A 22,670-nucleotide genomic window follows, 5' to 3' on the forward strand; every position below is an offset into this window, starting at 1 on the left:
ATTTTTGCAGATACAGCTAAATCAAGCTAAAATAGGCTAACAATTAGATGAGGCATGACAAGTCATAAGACCTAGTGGATAGTTATTTTTATAAAGGTTTCTCTGAGTTCAAGCTGAAAACTTCTCATTGATGCCAAGTATGCTTGAAATGTCTTAGTTACTGACATAGCTTACAAAGCACATGACTATCTCTTTTAAAACATATCAGCAAAATCCTACTAGCAAACTCAGGCTTTCCTAATTAATAAAATTATTTCAGATGGTAGCCCAATGTGCAGTATTGCATTAGGGACGCGTTTCATAATAAAGACAGGAGTATTTCTCTGAAGAGTCATATCGTGAAGACAAATGTATGAACAAAGCAGGAAGACATCTAACTAGCAGCAGTCTACAGCACATCACTCATATTTTACTCTTGTATTAATTTAGCTATTAATCAATATACCATGGTACTATAAAGCAAACCTCAGAAGAAATGTTAAAAATCTTTTTTTTCACTGTTACTACTGCCATTTTTTCCTGTTATTCTTACAAATTCAGTGGTTATTCAATACAATATGTGAAAAATCTGATGCAGTGTCTTTTACTGTCATATTCCTCTTCCAAATCACTGCTTATCAAACACAGCTTATTAAAGCTGTCTTTTAATTTCAGCCTGGTTAGTGACAAGTGATGACCCAGTTATACTGTGTTTTGTGAAAAGTTACTGGCTAACAATTCTTAAAAGAACATGAACTATACCTGATGAGTTTCAGTACTAATATTACCAACACTTCAAGCTTTTCTTAGCTTGTAAATGTCTTTCTACACTAGTTGGTAGGATGAGAACTACAGGATGACAGCTGGTGGTGTTGAAAAACATTAACTCAAGCCATGTAAAACACAGTGGCACTTAACAGTGATTAGAGTGAAATGATATGTTGTTAGCAATAGAAAGCTGGTGTTAGTGTAACATTGCTTTATAAGCTATCTAGTTGGGCTTTGTAAGTCTTAACAGTTCCTTTCTTTGAATTCATATGTGAAATCCCAGCTTCCTTAATTAGAGGTGTTTCGCAGTTGCCTAAATGGAACTAGAATTTTACCCATTTACATTGCTTTATCAGTTTCAGTGTGTGATCATACATACATGAAAATTACTCTGTGAAAAATGAACAATGATGTATTTGAAGGTGACAGTCCAAGGAGTAACACAAGTCTTTGAGGGATATCTTTCCAGATATCATGGTAGAGAGACTATGTAGTAAAGAGAGTGCAGTCAAGGTCATTACCTCTGAGGCTCATCTGTAGTTCCTTAGAAATTCAATCACCAAAATGGACACCAGAATGAGCTTTGTGGTCTGATCTAATTGTCACATAAAGAGAAGAATAGCCTTCCTGTCCCTAGGTGGAGATATTCCATGACTCAGAGTCCTTTCAGAACTTATGTGTTTTCCACCCCAGACACATCCTTTGGTTTCTTTCCCATTTAAAAGTACTTACTTGGCTTCCACATCACACGGACTAGCGTGGTTAGTTGTGTGACATAATGAGGTGGCAAAATGCAAGTCTGCTTTGGAAGCTGTGTAGACCTCTTACTGCAAGAATGGATAGTGTGAACAAGTCCTGCCTCTCCGATGGACTTGCTAACATAAGAACCATCACATTCTAATGCGGTCCCAAACCAGAACTTGTGTCAAAATGGCTTTGAGCATTAGCAGAACTGGCAGGTGATAGTCTTCACCCAGTTGTGTAGACATGACTGTTTCTAGACAAGATCTATTGCTGGGGCAGGAAAGCTCTATGCTGTGTCTCGCCTGAGGTTATTAAAATTGCAATTATTCCTACCTATAATTCATGGATAGTCATGGAAAAGCCTAGAGTTTGTAAAATCAGAACACCTAAACACTCACTGTAGATTTTCTTTTGTCTTCAGGTTTACTACTGGAAAGTACAGAGTCTATCCAGAAGAAGTAGGCGGCATGTAGAAAAAAAGATCTTGACTTTCAGGGGAAACAAGACTTTTGGAATGTTGCCAGGGCTGGAGCCCTATAGTTCCTACAAGCTGAATGTTAGAGTTGTTAATGGTAAAGGAGAAGGACCAGCAAGCCCAGACAAAGTATTTAAGACCCCTGAAGGAGGTATGAAATGAGAAAGCTAGAGAATAAACTTAAATGTGGTATGTTCAGAAATAGAACACTAAGGGTGTAATTGCTGAATTTGCATCTTGGAGATGATACAATAATAATCTGGCTCAATAGAGTAGTATTCTTAAGACTTAATAATTCATGGGCTGTTTTAAGTTAATCTACTTTGTATTTACTGTATACTCTTCTTAAAAGTTCCTAGTTCACCCTCCTTTTTGAAGATTACTAACCCAACACTGGATTCTCTGACTCTGGAGTGGGGTTCACCTACCCATCCAAATGGTGTTTTGACATCATATATACTGAAGTTTCAGCCAAGTAAGTTAATTATGACTATATAACTCTCACTTAGACAGTATGTCTAGCAAATAGCAATCCATTTATAAAAAAAAAAAGTTAAATTTATAATGTACAAAAGACACGATTGTATTGTAGATGCCAAGTTTGAAAAAGATTATATTGGCAATATAGATTACTTTATTTGGAAAACTTCACTTGCTTAAGTACAAGGTTAGCATTTTTTCATTACTTTGATTTTTTCAAACCGTACTTTACAGACAAATGGAGAAGTGCTACATATAATTGACAGCCAAGTTAGAAGCAAGATACTACCACTTACAAATCGTATATTCTAACTGCAGAGAAAATATCATTAAAAGTAGATCAAAATACATCCAGTTATATTGCTGACTGCTTCTTCAATTTTCATGGTATTTTAATTTTAAAATGGAAAATTCATAAATGTGCCATTTACTCAGCACTGTAAATCACTTCTTTAGGATCCCCATGCCACTGCTTACTTGCCCAGAAATTTGTCAGCAGTGACACTGGAAATTTGTTTCATGTGCATGAAAGTTTGTTTTCTTCCACTTACCAACTTCCCCTGTTCCTTGGCATTAGATACAAGCCACTTCAGTATTTTTTTTCCAAAGCATACTGAATTTATTATGAGGCAGCTAGTTTAGAGTTTCAGAATTTTTTAGTGATCAGTGTTTCAAATGTGTGTAAGCCCAGATGTTTTTATGTGGACTCAGTTGCCTTGGATTCAGATACTTACGAGAATGGAACTTGAACTTAAAAAACTTGAAGGTGTTTCCCATCTCCCTGTTGAATTTTGGCCCCTTGCCTAGATCCCTTTTACACAAAGTTAACTTTCTTTTCAAACTGTAGATTATCATTCATATAACCTGGAATGAACAACATAGCAGACAAAACAAATAAATACAAACAAAAAAGCCTGTTTTAACACAATGATAATGTGGGCAATTCTCCTAACTAACTCTTCTTTTTTTCTTGTAACAACAGTTAACAACACACATGAACTAGGTCCCTTGGTAGAGATAAGAATTCCTGCCAACGAGAGCAGCTTGATATTAAAAAATTTAAATTACAGCACACGGTACAAGTTTTACTTTAATGCACAAACTTCAGTTGGATCAGGAAGTCAGATAACTGAGGAAGCAGTAACAATTATGGATGAAGGTAAGATGGGTATGTATAAAGAAAAAATACTGAGTTTAAAAATCACTACAAATTTTATTATAAATATTACTACTGCTTTCTTCAGTAAGGAAGTAGCCCCTGGTAAAATTTTCTCTAGAGCTTTCTTGACTGTATTATACATTAATAAAAGATTTTAAATAGTTTTGAAGAAAAGATGTGCAAAGTCTTTCTATGGTAGTGGAAGACCCAAAGGAAGTGTAAAGGCCCTCCTTTTGATATAAACTTACAAGATCTAAGACTTTGGCTTTTCTGGGCTTCAAAGTTTCATGTCATTTTAAGTGCGTTTACTCCACTCACCTATTCTGCTTCATTGACCTTCTCTGGTCACGGAGAACAATACTAAAATGATGCAGCTTTATGGCTAGAGGAAATTATTTTTCTTTTGAAGTATGCAGCAGCTTCTGAGAGATCTAAACTTTTTTCACAGAGCTGGCAAAACCAGTAACTTCAAAAAAGTTGCAGAAATAAATTTGTCATCTATGGGCCCAAGTAACTGGTGACATTGTATAATATTTAAATACTTTTAAGTATATCATTTAATCCTGTCACTATTGATTTTTACATGTATAGTCATTCTAGTTCTCTGATTTTGGCAGTTCTTTTGTTGAAGACGTTATTTATTTAAATATGAAAGCTTAATAAAGTAAAAGTAATTCAAAGCAAAGGGGAAATTTGGGGGAAAGCCTTTTATGATTTTGCACATCTTAATATTAAAAGTCTATTTTAATACCATCTTTTCACATATTTTTATGCTTAGAAAATTATAGTTTATTGGAATTGCCATAGATGAGTTGGTACACAATGCAATTTCTCTGATAGTGTACTAAGGTTGCATATGAACTACATTTATTTGAAATCATGAATCCTAACAAGCATGAGCAATAAAATTTTGTAAATGCATGTGTATTAATTTTTGTCTCGTAATAGTCTGTCAGTGTTCAGCGTAAGTGAATTGTTTCTAATTCATTTGAATTAATACATTTTATCTAGTCTGCATGCTTTTCTGGTTTATAATGAAATTATATATGTATGTTCCCTTTGGTGTTGTATCTAATTATATAGTGTTCCTATTCTTGTTTTCCTCCATTAAAGCTGGTATTCTCCGTCCTGCTGTAGGTGCAGGCAAAGGTAAAATGAAACTGCATGATTTGTTAATGTGTGGATTTTACAGTGTTGCAAATGGGGAAATTGCAGTGGTAAGGACAGAAAATCTTGGACTACACATTTCTTTACAAAGTATTAATCAGTGCTGGAAGGAAACATTTGTGGGTTTTGTTGTTTGGTTTTGTTTGGGTTTGTTGTTTTTTTAAAAGGAATCCAGAGTTCTTATTAATACCTTTCATCTGTTTATTTTGCCAGAGTTCCAGGGGAATTCATTAGCTTTGCTTCAGCAAAGTCCAATTATTTCTGAACATTTAACAGATGTATGTCACTGTCATAAATATTCAGGATCCAGGTGCACTAGCACTGATTAGCTGGAGTAGAAAAAACAGCACTTTTGCAAAGGAGAATTTTTTACTGTCTGTGCTATGTGCATTTTTTGTTTGTAAAAAGTAGGTGCGTTCTTGTTCTCACTGCTGATTAATGCTACCCATTTGATCACATTTATTTCATTTGCAAGCCAACTGTGCATAGGAGACAGATGACTGACAATACCCTCTGTATACTTCTCAGTTGAGTATCAGGTTGAACATACAGGGAAATGGCTTCCTGCTGTCTTAGGTTCACGGATCTTGTGAGTGAGTACTTGAGGATGTTTCAGTGAGTGGAACCTATTATCATCCTTGTTCTTGAATTCAGTAATATTTAGTTCTTTATGATGCAGTTCTTATGTCAAACAAGGTGTTCTTCACATTTTTGCACACAGTTTTTAAGAATTTTGATATTTTTACTGTCAGAAACAAAGATTGTCCAGAGAACTGGTAGGTAGCTGTAAGACAGAAAGATGTCTCTATACGTGTGTGTCATTTTATCACAGAATTGTCATTAATACTAATGAACATCTGTGCTTCAGATTCGTGGACCATAAACATCCCAAATCAAAATCTGTACATGAAATACCCAATTTTGAAATGAAATGCTCATTTTTTACAAACGTAGAAGAGACAGCATAAATTGTTTTACATATATTTTCTTTCCACTTGATGATCAGGTGTTTTGAATCATAATAGTCATAAAAAAGAATTTCATTCACTCAGTCTGGTATAAATCAGACTATATATATGTATGTATGCATGCATTTGTGCATATATGATATATATATTTGTATATGTATATATAAGTGTATTCTAATATCAGATGCATTTCTGGTAAGTGTATGGAGTTGTGGATTTATTTTAATGACAAATCTTTCATGCTGTGTTTTAGTCTAGTTGTAGCTGAAAAGTCAGCACAGATTGGAACAATCCAACTGGCTTCTAGTCCTGGACATTAACAGCAGAAATGTAAATTAAATTCTCATTATTTATAGCTGACTAAAAACCCATGCAAGGAAAAATGGATTCTCTGTGTGAAACTGAGGTCTAATTATAGCTGCATCACAGTCTGTGGCTAGCAGAAAGCGTCTTATTTGTAAGATCAGCTGGAGCAGCTCACATTTCAGAGCTGTCATCTCAGATTCTCTGAAAACTAAGCAGATGTCTTCGTTTGGTTCCATGCCGTTTATGGTTTCAAAGTTTTCACGTATTCCTGTAGCATCTAGCTCTTACAATTGCAAAGAAAACTTTGGAACTGCAAACAGGATGGAACTAAAGCCATGACATCTGTTAGGACATCTGAGTTGCTGCAGGTCTGAGATGAATGTTCTCAGTGGTTACTTACATTAACATGATTAACTGTTTTGCTACTGATCAGGGACTACGAGGAAGGAAAAGGAGGATCGTATTATCAAGATCAAGTGCTGAATTATTTGTTCTCATGAGTGGGTGGATTTGGAAGATAGAAATACTCAGCCCACTCAAGAAGAAGCTGTACCCAGCAGTGAATTTTTACTCCTCCATTAAGTGCAGGAGGGCCTATATGTATATACAGTTCTTACTAATGTGGACCCAAAGCCAAATCAAGGAGATGTTGAAATTTAGAGAGTCTCAACTTTTTTGTGATCTATCAAAAACATACCAGTTTTTCGTTTTGAAGGGCAGAACTTACCAGAAAAATGTAATTATCCTTTTTCTTTCAATTTGAGCACATTCATCTTAGAAGTTAAGACGACAGTAGGTCCCAGATTCAGCCAGCCTAAATTGCACTGAAATTTCTGTACTTGTTTTCTGCTGGCTAGTTGCCCCTGAAGACCTGCAGCTTTGCCAGTCAGAAACATTATCGACAAGGTGCTGGAGGAATTCAATTCATCTAAACCTGGGCAAGCAGTGCAACTTGGGACATATTGCACTTCTCAGAGTAAACCTATATATTAAATTGCAGAGGGAAATATTGCTACAGTAAATCTAAGGATCTTAGAGTGTCTTAATATTTTTATTGTAGTTCTGAAATATCTTCCCTGTCTCTTGACACCATGTGTCTTTTGCCATCTTTTTAGACAGGCGTGGGCCCTTGCTTGTCCTTTCTTACTTTAAGAACGATGAAAGTAACCACAGTCTGCTTACTGCTACACTTGACACTTTTAATGTTTGTCCTAGCTGAGTCTGTATGATTATAATGACTGTACTAGTGTTAAGTAAAGATATCCAGTATATTCTAGAACAGTAAGTAGAGAAACAAGTCATGCACATTTTCCCCATAAGGTAAAATAACAATTTGAGATGAAAACATGAAATGTGAGGTCAAGGCTAAGAGATTTACATAAAGGAATCATTTTTTTCTGTAGCTTGAATAGAACTTAGAAGCTCTATTCAAATGGGGGGCAAAATAAGGAGGAAATTATTGTTTCCCTGTAATATCATCCTAATAAAAACTTCTTCAGACAAACAATGCCATTGCATCAAATCGCAGAAATGCAATGGATCTTGGCAAATTACAAGAATTGAGGTTCTTTTCTTCTCTGAGGGAAACTTAATAGAGGAGATCCATGTCATTCTCACAAGCCCACATGAGTAAATCATGAGACATATTATTTTACTAGATAGGCAAGCTATCCTGTTGCAGTTGATACTCCTATTTGACTTGCACTATCTCTTTTCCTTTCTAATCCTGTGATGTTATGAATGACTTAAATTTGATCAAATTATGGCACTACAAAGACAAAATAATTGTTCTTCTTCTTAGCAATCTGTATTCTAAATGTGTCTGAAAACTGCATATGTCAAACATAACATATTATACCCAGTATTAGATAAGCAGTATGCGTTGATATTGCCATTTTGTATTGACATCTAACGACAGGCATGAGGTAACAGAGGTGTGAGAAAAATTGGGGAAGAAGAACCTGATTACATATAAAATAATTACAGTAGCAGCTGGAAAGTGACTCAGGCAATTACTGGAGTCAAGTCTTTCCTACCCTTTTCCCATAGAAGTTTTAAATAACTGGACTGTAGAGGAAGGAAGAGAATACAAATTTGACCAGTGGTGGAAACGAAAGTTGCTGATTAAAATAAACAGTCACAGGGGCTCGTTATTGTGTCTGTGGAAAGCTGAAGTGTAGGGAGTCACGCCATGACATGTCAGTCTCTACATTTCACAAGCCTTCTTGTTTCACTTTTCAGTTTCTTTTTGATTTAGACAACATTTTTATTTGAGAGCAAGGTCTGTAGTCTGCATGCAGGCAGACACTGGTAACTGGCAGTACTGAATTGCAATTAAAATAAGGTTGTGAGATCACAGTTGCCTTTAATTGAAGCTAACGCTTCCTGTCAATGCAGTGCTCAGTCTGGTCTGCCTTCTTTATGTGAACTTCACAGCTCAAGCATTACTGACAGAAATACTTGCGTGGCAAGGGAGAAAAACAAGTAGTCTAGCCTCTGGGTTTGAAACTTTTCTTTTTTCTGACTAAATCTCCAATATGTAGCTCTTCACTGTAGGCTAGAAATCATTCTCAGCTGAGTTCGTATCTCTGATCTCTTTGTACAAAATAGGATCATCTCGATTTTCTTTGTTCTGTACAAAATGCTGTTCTTTAAATCATTTTCCCTGCCCACCATCTGTTTTCCCCTCCCTCTTTGAATCATTTCACATATTTTTTGCTAACAAGTTGAAGCTGCTTTTTCTTTTCGAGTTGATTATTTCTGTACTGCTTCTTCAGCCACTCTCTCCTTGTGGACTTCTCCATGATACATCTATGTGATTCTTTCAGTACAGCCTGCTGCGCAGAACCATTGTTTTATCCTCTTTTAAGTCTAGTGTGAACAATGATGATGCTTTGCATGCTAGACTAGAAAAAACAATGATTATTGCAATGTAAAAATTCCTGCAGATACCTTTCGCTTCGTGGACGTCACACAAAATCCATGGCATGCTAAATGCTTATCAGTAAAAGGATGTCTTGCATTTCTTCTTTGTCTTCTGTATTTCTTGCACTACAGGAATGCTCTTGCAATGGTGTAAATAATCTTAGAAGAGACTAATGCCCATCTCTCACTGACAGAAATGGAATTCACTCCAACTGTTATATTAAGGCTTGAATTTCATACTGTGAAAGTTGTAGGTTAAAAAGCAAACAAAAGCAAACCCCTTCTCTGGGTCTTACAGGCTCTGGCAGAATCTATTGCCTTTTTCCTTCATCTTTTCTTGTGCGAGGTGTGGGGTTTTTTTCCTTTGAATTTATTTTTCTCTATATATATGCATTTTACCTAATTGTCTATGATATATTGCTTTGCGGGGTTTTTTTTTTTCCATTTGACACCAATCTTCAAATGTGTGCTTGTCACTTACCTGCCATTTTTTCCTGGAGATCAGGTGAATCCCGTGAAAATTCCTGAAGTTTAGTCACTTTAATTTATTGTTCTGCTGAACTAAATCTTGAGAGAGCGTACCTATTGTGTTGTTAAAATCCATTCATACCTCATGTCATGTCTTATTAAATTCTGTTGAATCTGCGGCCCAAGTGTAACTGTGTTATCTGGAGGAACTGTGTTCCTGAAAGGCCGGAAGATTAAATACAACTCTATAAAAAACTCCACTAAAAAAGCACTGGAATTCGTTTGAAAAGAAAGGAAATTTTTACTTTGAGCCTAGGCCTCTTTCTCAACAATTGGCAACTGCTTTTATACCGTATCTCACTACAGGAATGAAACAATACTCAGAAGTGCCAGCTAAATTTTGCATTGTATCGTAGCACGAATAAAAGACCTTAATTTACTGGAGGTAGCTGAATAAGAGTCGGTCTGTATAAAAACTGTAAGTTATTAACAATCCATTCCCATCAGTTTTAGAGTGACACTTTTGTCAGCGCTGCTGCACAGTGTCGTGCATGGTTACAGATCAAAGGAGCAGAGCGCTCCGCTACTGAAAACTCCTGCTCCCCCAGACAAAGCTTTCTGCCCCCCCTTTTTACCAACTGGCGCTTGCACACGCTGAGATTTTCTGCCAACTGACAATTACACATTTTGCTTTTGTGAACAGTGCTGGGAAACATATTGAAGAACTAAGAGGTTAATTATAATTAGAGGTGCGCTGATTGAGAAGACAGGAGTCTGGGTAGATTGGAGACAAGCTTTAAATGTTGTAACCATGTCGACTCTCGGCTTTCATCACCTCAGGATCCATCAGCCATATTTTATCTTCTTATGCGTGTATTCATGTGGCAAATATGAGACATTGAATAGACTTAACTAAAACTTTCCGGGACTGCTGGAAAACTAGATCAAGCAGTAGTGAAAAAGAGGAAGAATTACAAAAATAGTGATTTTGAAAATAAATGTGCTACTGAAAAAAATTCTTGGGGCACTGTATTCAATAGGAAAAAAACAGAACTTAAATCTGACCAAATACTACACATGGATAAATCTATACAGCTAGCTATTGGTAAGAAACAGGTAAGAGTACCTCTGATAAATGTAAGCATAAATCAGTCACTTGAGAGGATTTAGAAACTAAGGCGCTAAGGAAATTAAGGTAATTTTCAGAGCCAACTTAATTGTTACATACAATCATATGAACAGAAAGACATTTACCAGATAGCAGGCTTTAATCTAGCAGGCAGGTCTTTAAGCAGAGCAGAAACTGGAAATTGGAGATGGAAAAAAAAACCCCAAAACACAAGATGGAGGTTTTACAGGGAAGGTGATTATTGAATTTGCTTAGCGTTACAGAAGCTGTCTGTCATCTGGAGTCTTTCACACAAGATGAGACAGTTTCCTTCATCCCCAAGTGCTCAGGCATGAGAAGGGAGAAGTTAGGTGTAATTCTGTGGCATCTGTTTGCAAGAGTTTGAAACAGATTATTGCTAATAGTTTCTTCTGTCTTTAACATTGATGACAAATATCAGTCATACAGTTGTGCTGCTAATTAGAAATCTTATGTGGAAGAACAAAATCCAGGAAAATACAGGTTTGAGAAAATACAATTTAATGAAACAAAACAATATTTAGAATACAAACCAGTTGTTTTCTTGGCACAGAACAAATGCTTAGCTGCTGATTGTAACAAACACCTGTTCCTATGTGCAAAGGAGAAAGGAAGTTTATATATCCTGTCTGCAATCTCAGGCTCTGCACCCTTCTAAATTTAGAGCCTGCTATTCTTTCCTCTTGCTACCTTCAAGTGGCACAGAGAAGCAGAATCTAATCCCCTTGCATCACCATAGTGTATCTGGTTACATACTAGATTTCCCATAGACAGCTCTGGCTTTGGTATTTCTTAGGGGGTTTGTTGTTGACTTAGTAACCTAGATGGCTTTTTTTTTTTTTTTTTTTTTACATCTAGTGCTTTCTATTTGATTTTCTTCAGGTGGTTTTAGCCAAGAAATAAATATATTCCTTAATATTTAAATAATATATTCCTTATTATTTTTGGTTGGTAAAAGAAATTATATATAAAATTATATATACGAAATAAGCACAACTTACCTACAAAGACATGGAATGGGGGAGTAATTAGTTTAATGCAGATTGAAGAGTTGAATGAGTACTACTGGAACAGGGTTAAGAAGAAAAGTTTGATGGAAGTATGGGGATAAAAAGTCTGATATTGTGAAAATTTGTAAATGTGAGAATACATTTTCAGGATGATTGATGGAATTTGCATAATTTAGGTATTTTTTAAAAAATACTCAGAAACTATAATTTTTTAGACATGGCAGTCATATTATTTAGTCTGCACTAGGGGCTTGTATACAGATTTATTTTACTATTCCAAAGTAAGCCATTTTTCTCTTTGAATCTAATTTGGAACTTCTTTTAGTCAGCCATATGGACAAGGCAAGCCTATTTTGAGGAGAAAATAATTTAAGTACACAGATAAAATCTGTGCATCACATCTTGCTTTGAGAACAGGCTTTTGCCCATTTTATTTTCTGGTGTAGGTGAAGCCACTGGAATTCTGCCATTTGCCTCTACTGAGACTAGGCTTTTGCCTCTGATGTTTCATGGTCCTTTGGGGAATATTTTTGATGTTGTTTCTAACAGAAAAAGATATTTTTAGCAGGATAGAAAAGTCAGTGGAAAACAGAGCAAGGCATTTTCATTAAAAACTAATTTCATGCCTTTGAGGACCATCCTCTTTGTATCTCCACTATTACACTATTAGAACTATTGAAATCTATTTTTCATTAATATTAGGCAAACAAAAATGCTGAAATATATGTCCATTTGTAACAAGTACGATTGGAGAACGAAGGTATGAGCAAAGAAGTGGCTAATGACAGGATGCTGAAAAGAGAAGCACTTCTTTTCATAGATGTGGGCATTATGCGTATCTGTGAAAAGTACTGTTGTCTAACGAGACTGTCAGCAGTAAGACACAGTACCTCAAAATGAACACCTTCTTGCATTTCAGTGATTTATGTCCTTCACACCACAGTATTTTGATATTGACTTTCCAATATCTGAAGTCTGATGTTCCAATGCCTAAAGGTGCAGTGAATCCGTAATGTTAATGAAGGTGATTTCAGAAATGTTCTGTGAAAGTAAAGGTGTCAGTACACACATACTTCAGTTTGTTTTCAAATACATGTGTATCACTCAGCTGTTTCATATTTTAACAAGTAAAACTAATAGAATCCTGCATGAACATAGAGTGTGCATGTGTTACTCATTTAACAGGTAAGGTTTTACTGTATTATTTCAATGTTACTTTTTGATGCAAAGTGTTTTTACTCTTTATTTTTTCTTCCCTACTATCTCTGATGGTGAAGGATATTCAGAAACCCTTTTTGCAACCTCCCCAGTCATGCACACTGTCCGTCCAACATTCTATAAGGGTATTGTCTTCCTTTTTTATCATTATCAATGCAATAGAGACAAAAACCTATAAGGGTTTGCAGTTGAGGCATTTGCAGTGCATTCGGTGACACGTGGCATAAGGGGAGGTGTGTACCACCTTCGTAACTCCATTCCCTCCTACCATTTCCCATTACCCTGACAATGTTCTCACTTTCCAGCTGTCTGCATTTTAATTCTAGATGAATAGAAATAATGTTTTCCAGAATTTTGGCAATTAGGTATTTTTAAGTATTTGGCAGTTTTTGTGATACAGGGCATGCTCAGTAGGGTATATAGATTTTACTTTATAATTTCATAGTGTAATAACTGCCTAGCATTCAGTTACCAAATACGCTACTTTAGTCACTAATTTCCAGTAATGGAAACAATGACAAATGTACTATACTTTCCCTGTATATGGTCTAAATTAACATAGTAACTTCTTAAAATCTTTTTTTTTTTTATTTAATGGATGAAATCACAATTTCATATTCTGCTTTGTTTTTCTATTGTGTATTCAGTGCAACCACTTTATCCAAGGATCAGAAATGTTACAACAGCTGCTGCTGAGACCTATGCCAATATCAGTTGGGAGTATGAGGGACCAGATCATGCGAACTTTTATGTTGAATATGGTGTAGCAGGCAGTAAGAAGTCATTTCATTAAATTTTGCTAAAGTGTTCAGTTATATTTTCAAAGCTTTTTATAGTAAATGTGGTCCTAAACTGACCCAGTGTTAATAATAGCTTTTAAATGTCTAGAGTTATTTTTTAATTTGATCGGGAAGATGAAATAATTTTCATTTTAATAAACATCAATGTGTAGCAGGTATTTGATGCTTAGATAGAATATCGGCCTTTGTTCCTTTGTGTTATTTTATAAATTCTTTTGAACGTGAACTTCTAAAAATGTAGTTTGCATGAAGTTGTTTATCATGCAATGTTTACATGCATAAAAATATGATTACTTGCATTAAAATAAGATATAACAGTTATCCTAAATAATGCCTAATTTGGAAAAAAAAAAAAAAGAAATGAGACCCAATCAAAAGAATATTCTTTGTTAAAATAAATCTTAAAATAAGGTATCAACCAACTTATGTACTATTGGCATAAAAAAAGGTTTTAATCTTTGATAATACAAGTAATATTTAAAACACAGTTAGCTAATAATACCAAGATATTTCTATTCAAATACTCTGTCCTTCTAAAGTTATGAGTGAATATGACCAATCTGAAAATTGGAATATAAATGCATTTTTCTGGATATTGGTCAAAGAAACATCTGAGACCGTACTAGAAAAAGATGTAAGAGAATGATCAGGAAATATGATAGGTTCAGATTTCAAAGTAGAACTTCTCCGCTAAAGTAAATATTGACTGAGACTACAGAAGTATGATTTAATTAAATGATTAAAATATCTTTTAATGTGTTTTATAATTGCAAGTTCAATAAGCCTTTTAAAAAATAAATGAAAATAATATTTCTCTAGTACAATGGAACAAATGTTTAAAATAGTTTCATAATTCATGTACAATGTCTTCTTCAATATATTGCATGCAATATATTATTTGAAGTCATAATTTTATATGATTTTATTATTTTTTGAGAGAATAGTTATTTTTTCAGTCAATCCATAGTTTAGTCAAGTAACTGTTGATAGTTTTCTGTCTAGAAACTTTCAGTAATACAGAGTAATTTAAAATTCCAATATGTTGTTTTCCTAAAATTTTTGTAGGCAAAGAAGATTGGAAAAAAGAAATTGTAAATGGTTCTCGAAGCTTCTTTGTGTTAAAGGGTTTAACACCAGGAACAGCATATAAAGTCCGGGTTGGTGCTGAGGGCCTGTCTGGTTTTAGGAGTTCAGAGGATGTGTTTGAGACAGGTCCAGGTGAGGCACACCGTACCAATTCTGTATCGTAGCCAGAATTGTGGTAGACCAAGTGCTGAAACGTTGAACTGCTTCTAGCTGAGAGATGTTGTAGCTAGCATCTTTGCATGTTCTTTTTTTAGAGCAATGTTGAATTATTTTATAAGCTCCTAAATAATGCCAGCACATGTTATGTAGATTATGAATGTTTTCCTCCTTTCAATTCACTCTACTTGTCTGTTGTTTATATTAGGGGCAAGATACTCACTGCTCATGCTACATCTGTGTACTGTGCACTGAAGATGACCTATTTCATTTATTTCTAATGAATATAATTAGATGGCTATATTTAAATAATGTGTACCTTAATACAGCCAAGTAAATATTTTTAAAGCTAACAATCTGTGTATGATCAGTTCTAATACAAAAAAATGAGCTAAAATGTTTGCATAATCAGAAGTGCAGATTCAATTTGATGTCTCATGTCATCTATTTATACCAGTGTTAAGAGATGCCTACTTGTAAATGTTTCTTTTCCTGCCATATACTGGTTTTATATAGATTTTGATGTCACATCTATATCCTGTGAATCAGTAAGGCTGTTTAAGTTCCTTATGTACATATTTCAGTCATATTTCTTCATAAGCAACTCATTAATGCTTGTTCATTTAACTCAGAGAAAGGGCTTTATTGGAAGTTTTTTGATGTTATGCTGAATATGTCATTGCCATCACAGCATGTTCTTGGTCAGCTGTTATTATTTCTTGTGTATTTGCTAGCCACTTCTGCTCATTCCAAGTATTTTGATCAGTGCATAGTTATTTAGCAGTAGCCTCACCGACTCCAGAATGTTATGATTTAAGAAAGTAGTTTGAATATGAAAATATGCTTGAGCAATATGCAATATTTATCAGACAACAAAGTAAATAATGAATATGCCCACTTGAAAGTGAGCACTTTCTAAAATCATAATTTTTTACTTTTTTTTTGTTCCATTTCTGCTCACAGTTTATCCTCTTGCAGGAAAGCTTTGAAAACATGGTGCTGAATAACAGTGCCAAGCAAATACGTACGGGCTAAACACAGAGGTTATTTATACCAGAGACAGCTAGTGGTATAAAAGCAGATATGTAAAGTTTTATGCAAATATGCATCCAAAGCCTAAAACAGCAGTAAAGCAAGGATCAAGACTGTAGTATAGTTCAAAACAAGCTGAATGGAAACCTTCCCTAAAGCATCTTTCTGCGCAAAAATTACTGAGCCAGTAGATAAGGAATCCTGTATGTACCCAGTCACCTTGGCTCATGTGCTTGAGTAGTTAAGGAAGAATGGAATTTAAAGACAGTCCTTTCTGCTTCTTGATAATGGAAAGGTTCAGTGTCCAGCATTAAATTACATGCATGGCATATTTCTAACAGAAAAATGCGTCACACTGCCTTCAGCCTAGATCAAAGCTTTTAAACACTGCAAAAAATGAAGCGGACAAAGAGGAAAATATTGGAATATGGAATATGTCTTTAATTAGAAACAAAACTGCAATATTTCATATGTGAGGCTTTTGCCACCTTTTTTTCTTTGACAACCATTCCTAGAGAGCACCTTCATAGTGTGCAGGCTTATCTTTTGAGCGTACCAGTACAGTGTATTGCATTGAATCCTACATTAGCAGTTCACCAAGAGTAAATGTCTTTCTGCTTGAAGCAGATAATTTGCTTAGCGTAAGCAGGAAATGGTGTGCCATTTTTAAAGTTGCACTGAGATCTAGAAACCCTTTCCTACTGGATATGCAATAAGTTAAAGAATACAGGAAGCTGCATAAGTAAGTTTTCATCTTTACTTTCTCCCATCTATCTTGCATATTTTTATGCATGAGTTGTTTTGCTTGATGCTATTTCTTACTACATTTGAATGTTAAATGTTCTTTCGCATTTTGTCACAGTATGTATTATACAACCTTTAATGCCTTATTATAAAATGCATATATGCGAAAGTCAAAATAATTTTAACCTTCATGTGGAAACAAAAATTTTTTTTAATTTGATTTGTAATTCAGAGGAAGATTACCTTTGTGATTTTATTTTTTAAGACTGCCATATATATATTTATATATAGCATATAAAGTATAAATATATGTATATATCTATATAACATGTAGACATTTTTATGCAAAAATAGTTTAAATTGGTGTACATATAAGAAACAATCAGTTTGTAAAGTGTCAGAAAGCATAATCTTAAGCAACAGCTGGGAAATCTCCTAATCATAACTCCACAATAACCAGGCATGTTCATTCATTGATCTATTTAAATGAAAATCAAGTCATAACTTTGCCCAGTGAGACCAAAAAGAGTTAATTTTAGCCTAGTACTTGTAAAGTGGAATACACATTGGTTTTCCATATGGAATGGAGGGTAGATACTGTCTCCAGACATCAGAGGTACTTTTGACCATTGAGAGCTGATGACTCCAAGCTAGCTGTCTCAGCCTTTGTCTTAACTGATAAATAACATTGAGACATGGGCTTGAATACTGGCCTATAACTGAGTATTGTTGCACTTTATTGTTAGTGTGCTTGCCACCTCAGTGCAGTCTCTTGTCAGCTAGCTGTCTGCCCACCAAGGCTCAGGTGGTGTTCAAAGGACGGCACCAGCACAGGACAGTTGTCATCCAACATGTTTTGTAAGGGGAAGACTTTGTGCTGTATCACCTGGAATTGTGGCTAGAAGACTCAGTGCTCCATTGAAAACAGATTTTCTCTGATGTGCTTTTACGAGCCTTCCCATATAGACACATGCTCTCTAAGGAGAGGTGGAAATCTTTATGGGGCTCTGGGACTTGCACATTTCTGTGTGTAAAGCTATAAATGTGTTGTGTCCTCCACTTCAGTGGAGGCAAGTCTGCAGACCTTCCCTAGCGGGTATGGGTGAAACACATTGTGCCATGAGAGCTGATGTACTCACAGCATCTGAAGAAAGAGACGGACTGAAGGTCTCAAGTATAATCTGGTCCAAGTGTGAAGTGTTTACTAAACTGAGATCTGAAGTACTATTGATCCTTACTAAAATCCTAGACTGTGAATAATCCAATACCTTATCTCATGAAGCCAGAAGAACAACAAATGCTGAACCAAAATGCCATATGGGTTATGCATAGGAAGTGCTTTCATTCCTTACTCATGTGGGAAGATGATCTTTGTCTCTGTTTCCCAAATAGAGAGAGGTCTATTGGACAATTCTTCATAGAGTTCCAAACTCTTGGGTTTTGGGGCTGGAGGAGAAGGTGAAGAATGAACGCAATAGGTTTGGATGGATGTCCATCTTCTCCACTTCATGTCTTCTTCCGTCTGTAGCACACATCCCTAACTCCTCTCACCCTTCGCACCTTCTCCCAACAGCAAATCCTAAGGCCAGTTGCCTGTAGTGTGTTCCCAAATAGGGGAATGGAAAATAAGCTTCACCAGGAAAATCCTCCTACTGTGTTGGAGACCAGTAGGAGGGATCCAGCTCCCAGACCGCACAGATAATTCCTGTCCTTATTAGTGACAGTAGTGGTTTTTGTGTAGTTTACTTGTCATTTACATTATCTTCCAGCTGGAGTCAGCATTTGGGGAGAAACAGTGCCAAGGAAAGGCTTCCCAATCGCATTGTGTTAAGTCCTCACTAATGCTAAATCATGGCAATTGTGCTAAATTGTAAAATGAGGTACACGTTTGAGGAGAGGAGGAAAACATGGTGCTTAATAAGGCTTTAAAGGATGCTTCATTGTTGACTTTTAGTTGAAATTGAATGTTAGGGTCTTGAATGACCCATCTGTTTCCCCATTTCAAACTAATGGGAGTGCATTAGCTAATGAGTATTGGCTTTTTATTCGTTTTGAGAATGCAATTGATGTATTTGTGTGAATTATAATTTGCAATTTCATTTCAGTAGTTTAATTAATGTAAAATGGTTGAGAACAGTTTTAAGGTTTGTGAAAAGCAATGTAGTATATGCACAGGTTTTGCAAAGCAGTTGCCAAGCTTAAATATTGGCAGAATTCTTCTATACCCTAAGTTCCATGCACATGTACTTGGAAACATTTTAAATAATGAAAATATTCACAAAATACAGTATCACTGTTTTTCTTAATTTTCACAGTGAATGTTATTCCTTAATTAATAAACAATGTATACCGACTATTATTTATTTGACTTAGCACAACATTTAAATGCAGCAAAACATCTCATTTTTCTTCTTTTATTCTCTAGCAATGGCAAGTCGGCAGGTAGACATCGCTACTCAAGGATGGTTCATTGGTCTTATGTGTGCTGTTGCTCTTCTGATCTTGATTTTACTGATTGTTTGCTTCATAAGGAGGAATAAGGGTGGCAAATATCCAGGTATGATATATAACAATGAGAGTAAGCATCATCTGCTGGTAATCCATTAAGACAGATCTCAGGTTTACTGGAGAAATTACATTTACTGCTGGTTTACATTTACGTTGTGTGTATGGTAAATGAGTTTTATAATTTAGTAGGCTTGTTAGGAGCAATCTTCCTATTAGTAGAAAACCTCAATGCATTTAAGTATAAGAAAAGTATCTCCTTCATTCCTGGAGGGTCATATTACTACATTACCACTCTAGAGAGGTTTGAGCTTTGTTTGAGATACTTGGTCCTTCTGCCTCACTTTCCGAAGTCTAATGCAGATAGGTTTAACTCACTAAAATGAGCTGAGTTAGAACTTAATTGGTCAGAAAGTGTGGAAACATATACCAGATCATAGATGCTGTTTTACTTTAGTGTACTGGGAATGCATGTCATAGGACAAATCCCTTCATACATTATTTTGTTTCAAATACATTACCTTCCTCCTCAGAATCTGTGTTGTCTTCAGCCTCTGCATTTTTGCAGCCAAATTTGAAGTTACCATCCTTTAGTTAGGCTGTTTCTTCTGTATAAGAGTTTTTCTTTTTAGGTTAGGTTTTTGATTTGTTGGGGTTTTTTTTAGTATTAGGCCTAGGAATGGCTAAGTGTGTTTTATAATTTCTAATTAAAATTGTAACTATACAACATATGTCTTCTATCAAAACTCCGATTCCCTTGGGTGTACATATTATAAAAGGCATATATGTGTATATGTATGTATGCGTGAGTATGTGTCTCATATATATCTTTCCCCAGTCTTATATTTGTGTTTATGGAGTAGGTCCATAGACTAAAGCTCTCTTGAAAAGGATAGTGACAACCAGTTTGCATAGAATAATAGCACTGCCTGATAGGATCTCAGTGCAGCTGTGAGGTTTGAGTCGATATGAATGGACTTCAACTAGGCATCAAAGGATAATTTGATTTTTATTTTTCCTCTCGTACCTACAATAGAAAGTACAATTCCTGAGTGTCAAGTAAAATCTTGATTTCAGGGAAAAAAATCTGTTCTATATTATAGACTCCAAAGGTTTGGAAATTGTATAAATATTCAGACTCTGGAATGATTATTTAAAGTCAACTCAAACTTCTTGAAGTTCATATTGTTAATTTGGACATGAAAGTGATGGCTGCACTTACAAAAGTACAAAAAAAAAAAAAAAATCCATACTCTATTTTAATTTCTTCTGGTTTTTTGACCAGCACGCTTCTGAAAGCTAGTGTCAGTGAACACTTAAAACTTTTCCTCTTTATAGGCAAATCTTTTCTATCTGAACTTAGCATAGCAGATGATTTTTATAAGATGATAAAATCACCTTATTAAGTACAAGAATCCTACTCTGCTCAATCTGTTTAATTGTTTTATGGAGAGAGGAAAGATTTGTAGTGACAGCAAAAATTGAGTAAGAGAAGCTTCTGTCCGCCTATGCCCGTGGAGAAAAGACAGATGATTAAGGAACACAGTGTTATATAGAGTTGAATGACAAGCTGAAGGGTTTTTTCCTAATATTTGGGGTTTTTAAAGAGAAAAGGAGATCACAGAGGATATAGGAAAAGTGACTCTTAGTGGAGAGAATTGAAAAAAGAGAAGGAAAATCATTAGAATAAAACAAGTAAAGTGATGAAACTGAAAAGAGTAGGGAGTACTTGGAGTGAGCCACCATCTAGAAGAGAGTAAAACACAGTTTGAGTAAAAGTGTAGAAGGCAGTTGGATGCTAAGGTTGTCATTACTTTGTGGAGATCCCTGCTATGCCCTTCTTTTCTCTGCTTCTGCGGAATTACGAGATGTAAGGTATTCATTTTTTAATGCATACACACACACATATATAAAAATGCTATCCATTGAGTAGATATGAAAGACTTTGTCTGTATATGTTTTCTAGGTTCAGTATGTACTTTTGTTTATAGCAATGACTCTAGAACTAGTTGTATTTCTTGTGTCATTGCAAATGTACTGTTCCACAGATAGTGACAAACGCAAAGCACAAAGTTATTAATTCTTCTTTGTCATAATTTTAGCATGTCATCTTGAGCTTGCCTATGGTTTAAAAAAGTAATGAATTACTTCAGTATGAAATTATAGTAGCCAGATACATTTCAAGGTGTTATGCATTATTGTAAAATAAACTTAGAAAATACTGTCAGGAATTATTCATATCATCTTAAATAACAGCTTATAAACTAATGATGTACAAATTAAGTGTGGAAATTACCAGAATAAAAGAGATTGTATATTGGATTATGCAAATGTATCTACTAAACAAGGGAAAGATTTAAGTAGTAGCCAGAAAAACAGAAATGAAGAGGCAAAGGAAGAACCGTAAAGATAATTCTAGAAGTCAGGATATTATTTTACTCTGTCAACAATCTTACAAAATGATAGAATCACAGAATGGTTGGGTTGGAAAGGACCTTAAAGATCACCTAGTTCCAACCCCGCTGCCATGGGCAGGGACACCCTCCACTAGACCACGTTGCCCAAAGCCCCATCCAACCTGGCCTTGAACACTTCCAGGGATGGGGCATCCACAGCTTCTCTGGGAAACCTGTTCCAGTGCCTCACCACCCCCACAGTAAAGAATTTTTTCCTAATATGTAATCTAAATCTACCCTCCTTCAGCTTAAAGCCATTACCCCTCATCCTATCACTCCATGCCCTTGTAAACAGTCCCTCTCCAGATTTCCTGTAGGCCCCCTTGAGGGCTGCCTTGGAAGGCTGCTATGAGGTCTCCCCAGAGCCTTCTGTTCTTAACTTACAGGAATATATGTCTTCCGTAAACACTTGTCTTCTAAGGTGCGAGAGGGTTTCTGTGTCAAAGGACACAGTGGTACATAGGTTTTTTATATGGACAGATTGCAAGCATGGATTTATTCCCACCAATGAATGATGACTAAACCTTTCACAAGGATGTGCAAGAGATACAAATGTGTTAAATTTAGGTTCCAGTGTAGGCAGTTTTGCTTTGCTTTTGATCATGTTACAGAAAAGAAGAACAGACCACACCTATTTTTTCCCAACATTAATAATTCTTAAAATACTACTTAAAATTCCCTGGAGTCTTAGTGCATGAGATGAAAGCAGAAAGTGTACAAACTGACAGTGAACACAAATGAATCTGATTCAGTTTTCTCAATCAGTGTGAGAGGAATATCAAGAGGAAATACGGAGAATGGATAAGTAAAACTAAATTATTCAGATTTCAATAAACAATAGCTCTATTAATAACATAAGTAAAGAAAGTATTTTAGTAGGATTTTTAACTAAGGTTTCTCTTTAGTGCTAGACATAAAAGGAAGAAAAAATTTTACTAATGCAAGATGACATACAGTATTTTGTACTTGAATGAAAATAAAATTCTATAACTAATTAACAGATCTTTTCCTTCAAATGAAAAAATGTAACAGCCTAAGGCCCCAGTTCAAAAAATTATTTTTATTCAAACCACATTC

General features: G+C 35.3%; 1 protein-coding gene across 23 annotated transcripts in view; it reads left to right on the top strand.

The window, feature by feature from the left end:
* The window catches only part of NRCAM (neuronal cell adhesion molecule), a 165,172-nt gene that overhangs the window by 129,122 nt on the left and 13,380 nt on the right, over nt 1-22,670 (top strand). For 14 of the 23 annotated variants that reach the window (XM_054809938.1, XM_054810474.1, XM_054810890.1 and 11 more), the window contains 8 exons: nt 1,913-2,117; nt 2,319-2,441; nt 3,429-3,605; nt 4,719-4,754; nt 12,874-12,939; nt 13,462-13,587; nt 14,680-14,832; nt 19,058-19,189. In XM_054809938.1, coding sequence (XP_054665913.1) covers nt 1,913-2,117; nt 2,319-2,441; nt 3,429-3,605; nt 4,719-4,754; nt 12,874-12,939; nt 13,462-13,587; nt 14,680-14,832; nt 19,058-19,189 — 1,018 coding nt within the window. The remainder of the gene's footprint in view (nt 1-1,912; nt 2,118-2,318; nt 2,442-3,428; nt 3,606-4,718; nt 4,755-12,873; nt 12,940-13,461; nt 13,588-14,679; nt 14,833-19,057; nt 19,190-22,670) is intronic. The other 9 variants (XM_054810971.1, XM_054811062.1, XM_054811153.1 and 6 more) reach the window with 3 other exon arrangements.

Source organism: Grus americana, chromosome 1, assembly GCF_028858705.1.
Source record: "Grus americana isolate bGruAme1 chromosome 1, bGruAme1.mat, whole genome shotgun sequence".
NCBI lineage: Eukaryota > Metazoa > Chordata > Aves > Gruiformes > Gruidae > Grus > Grus americana.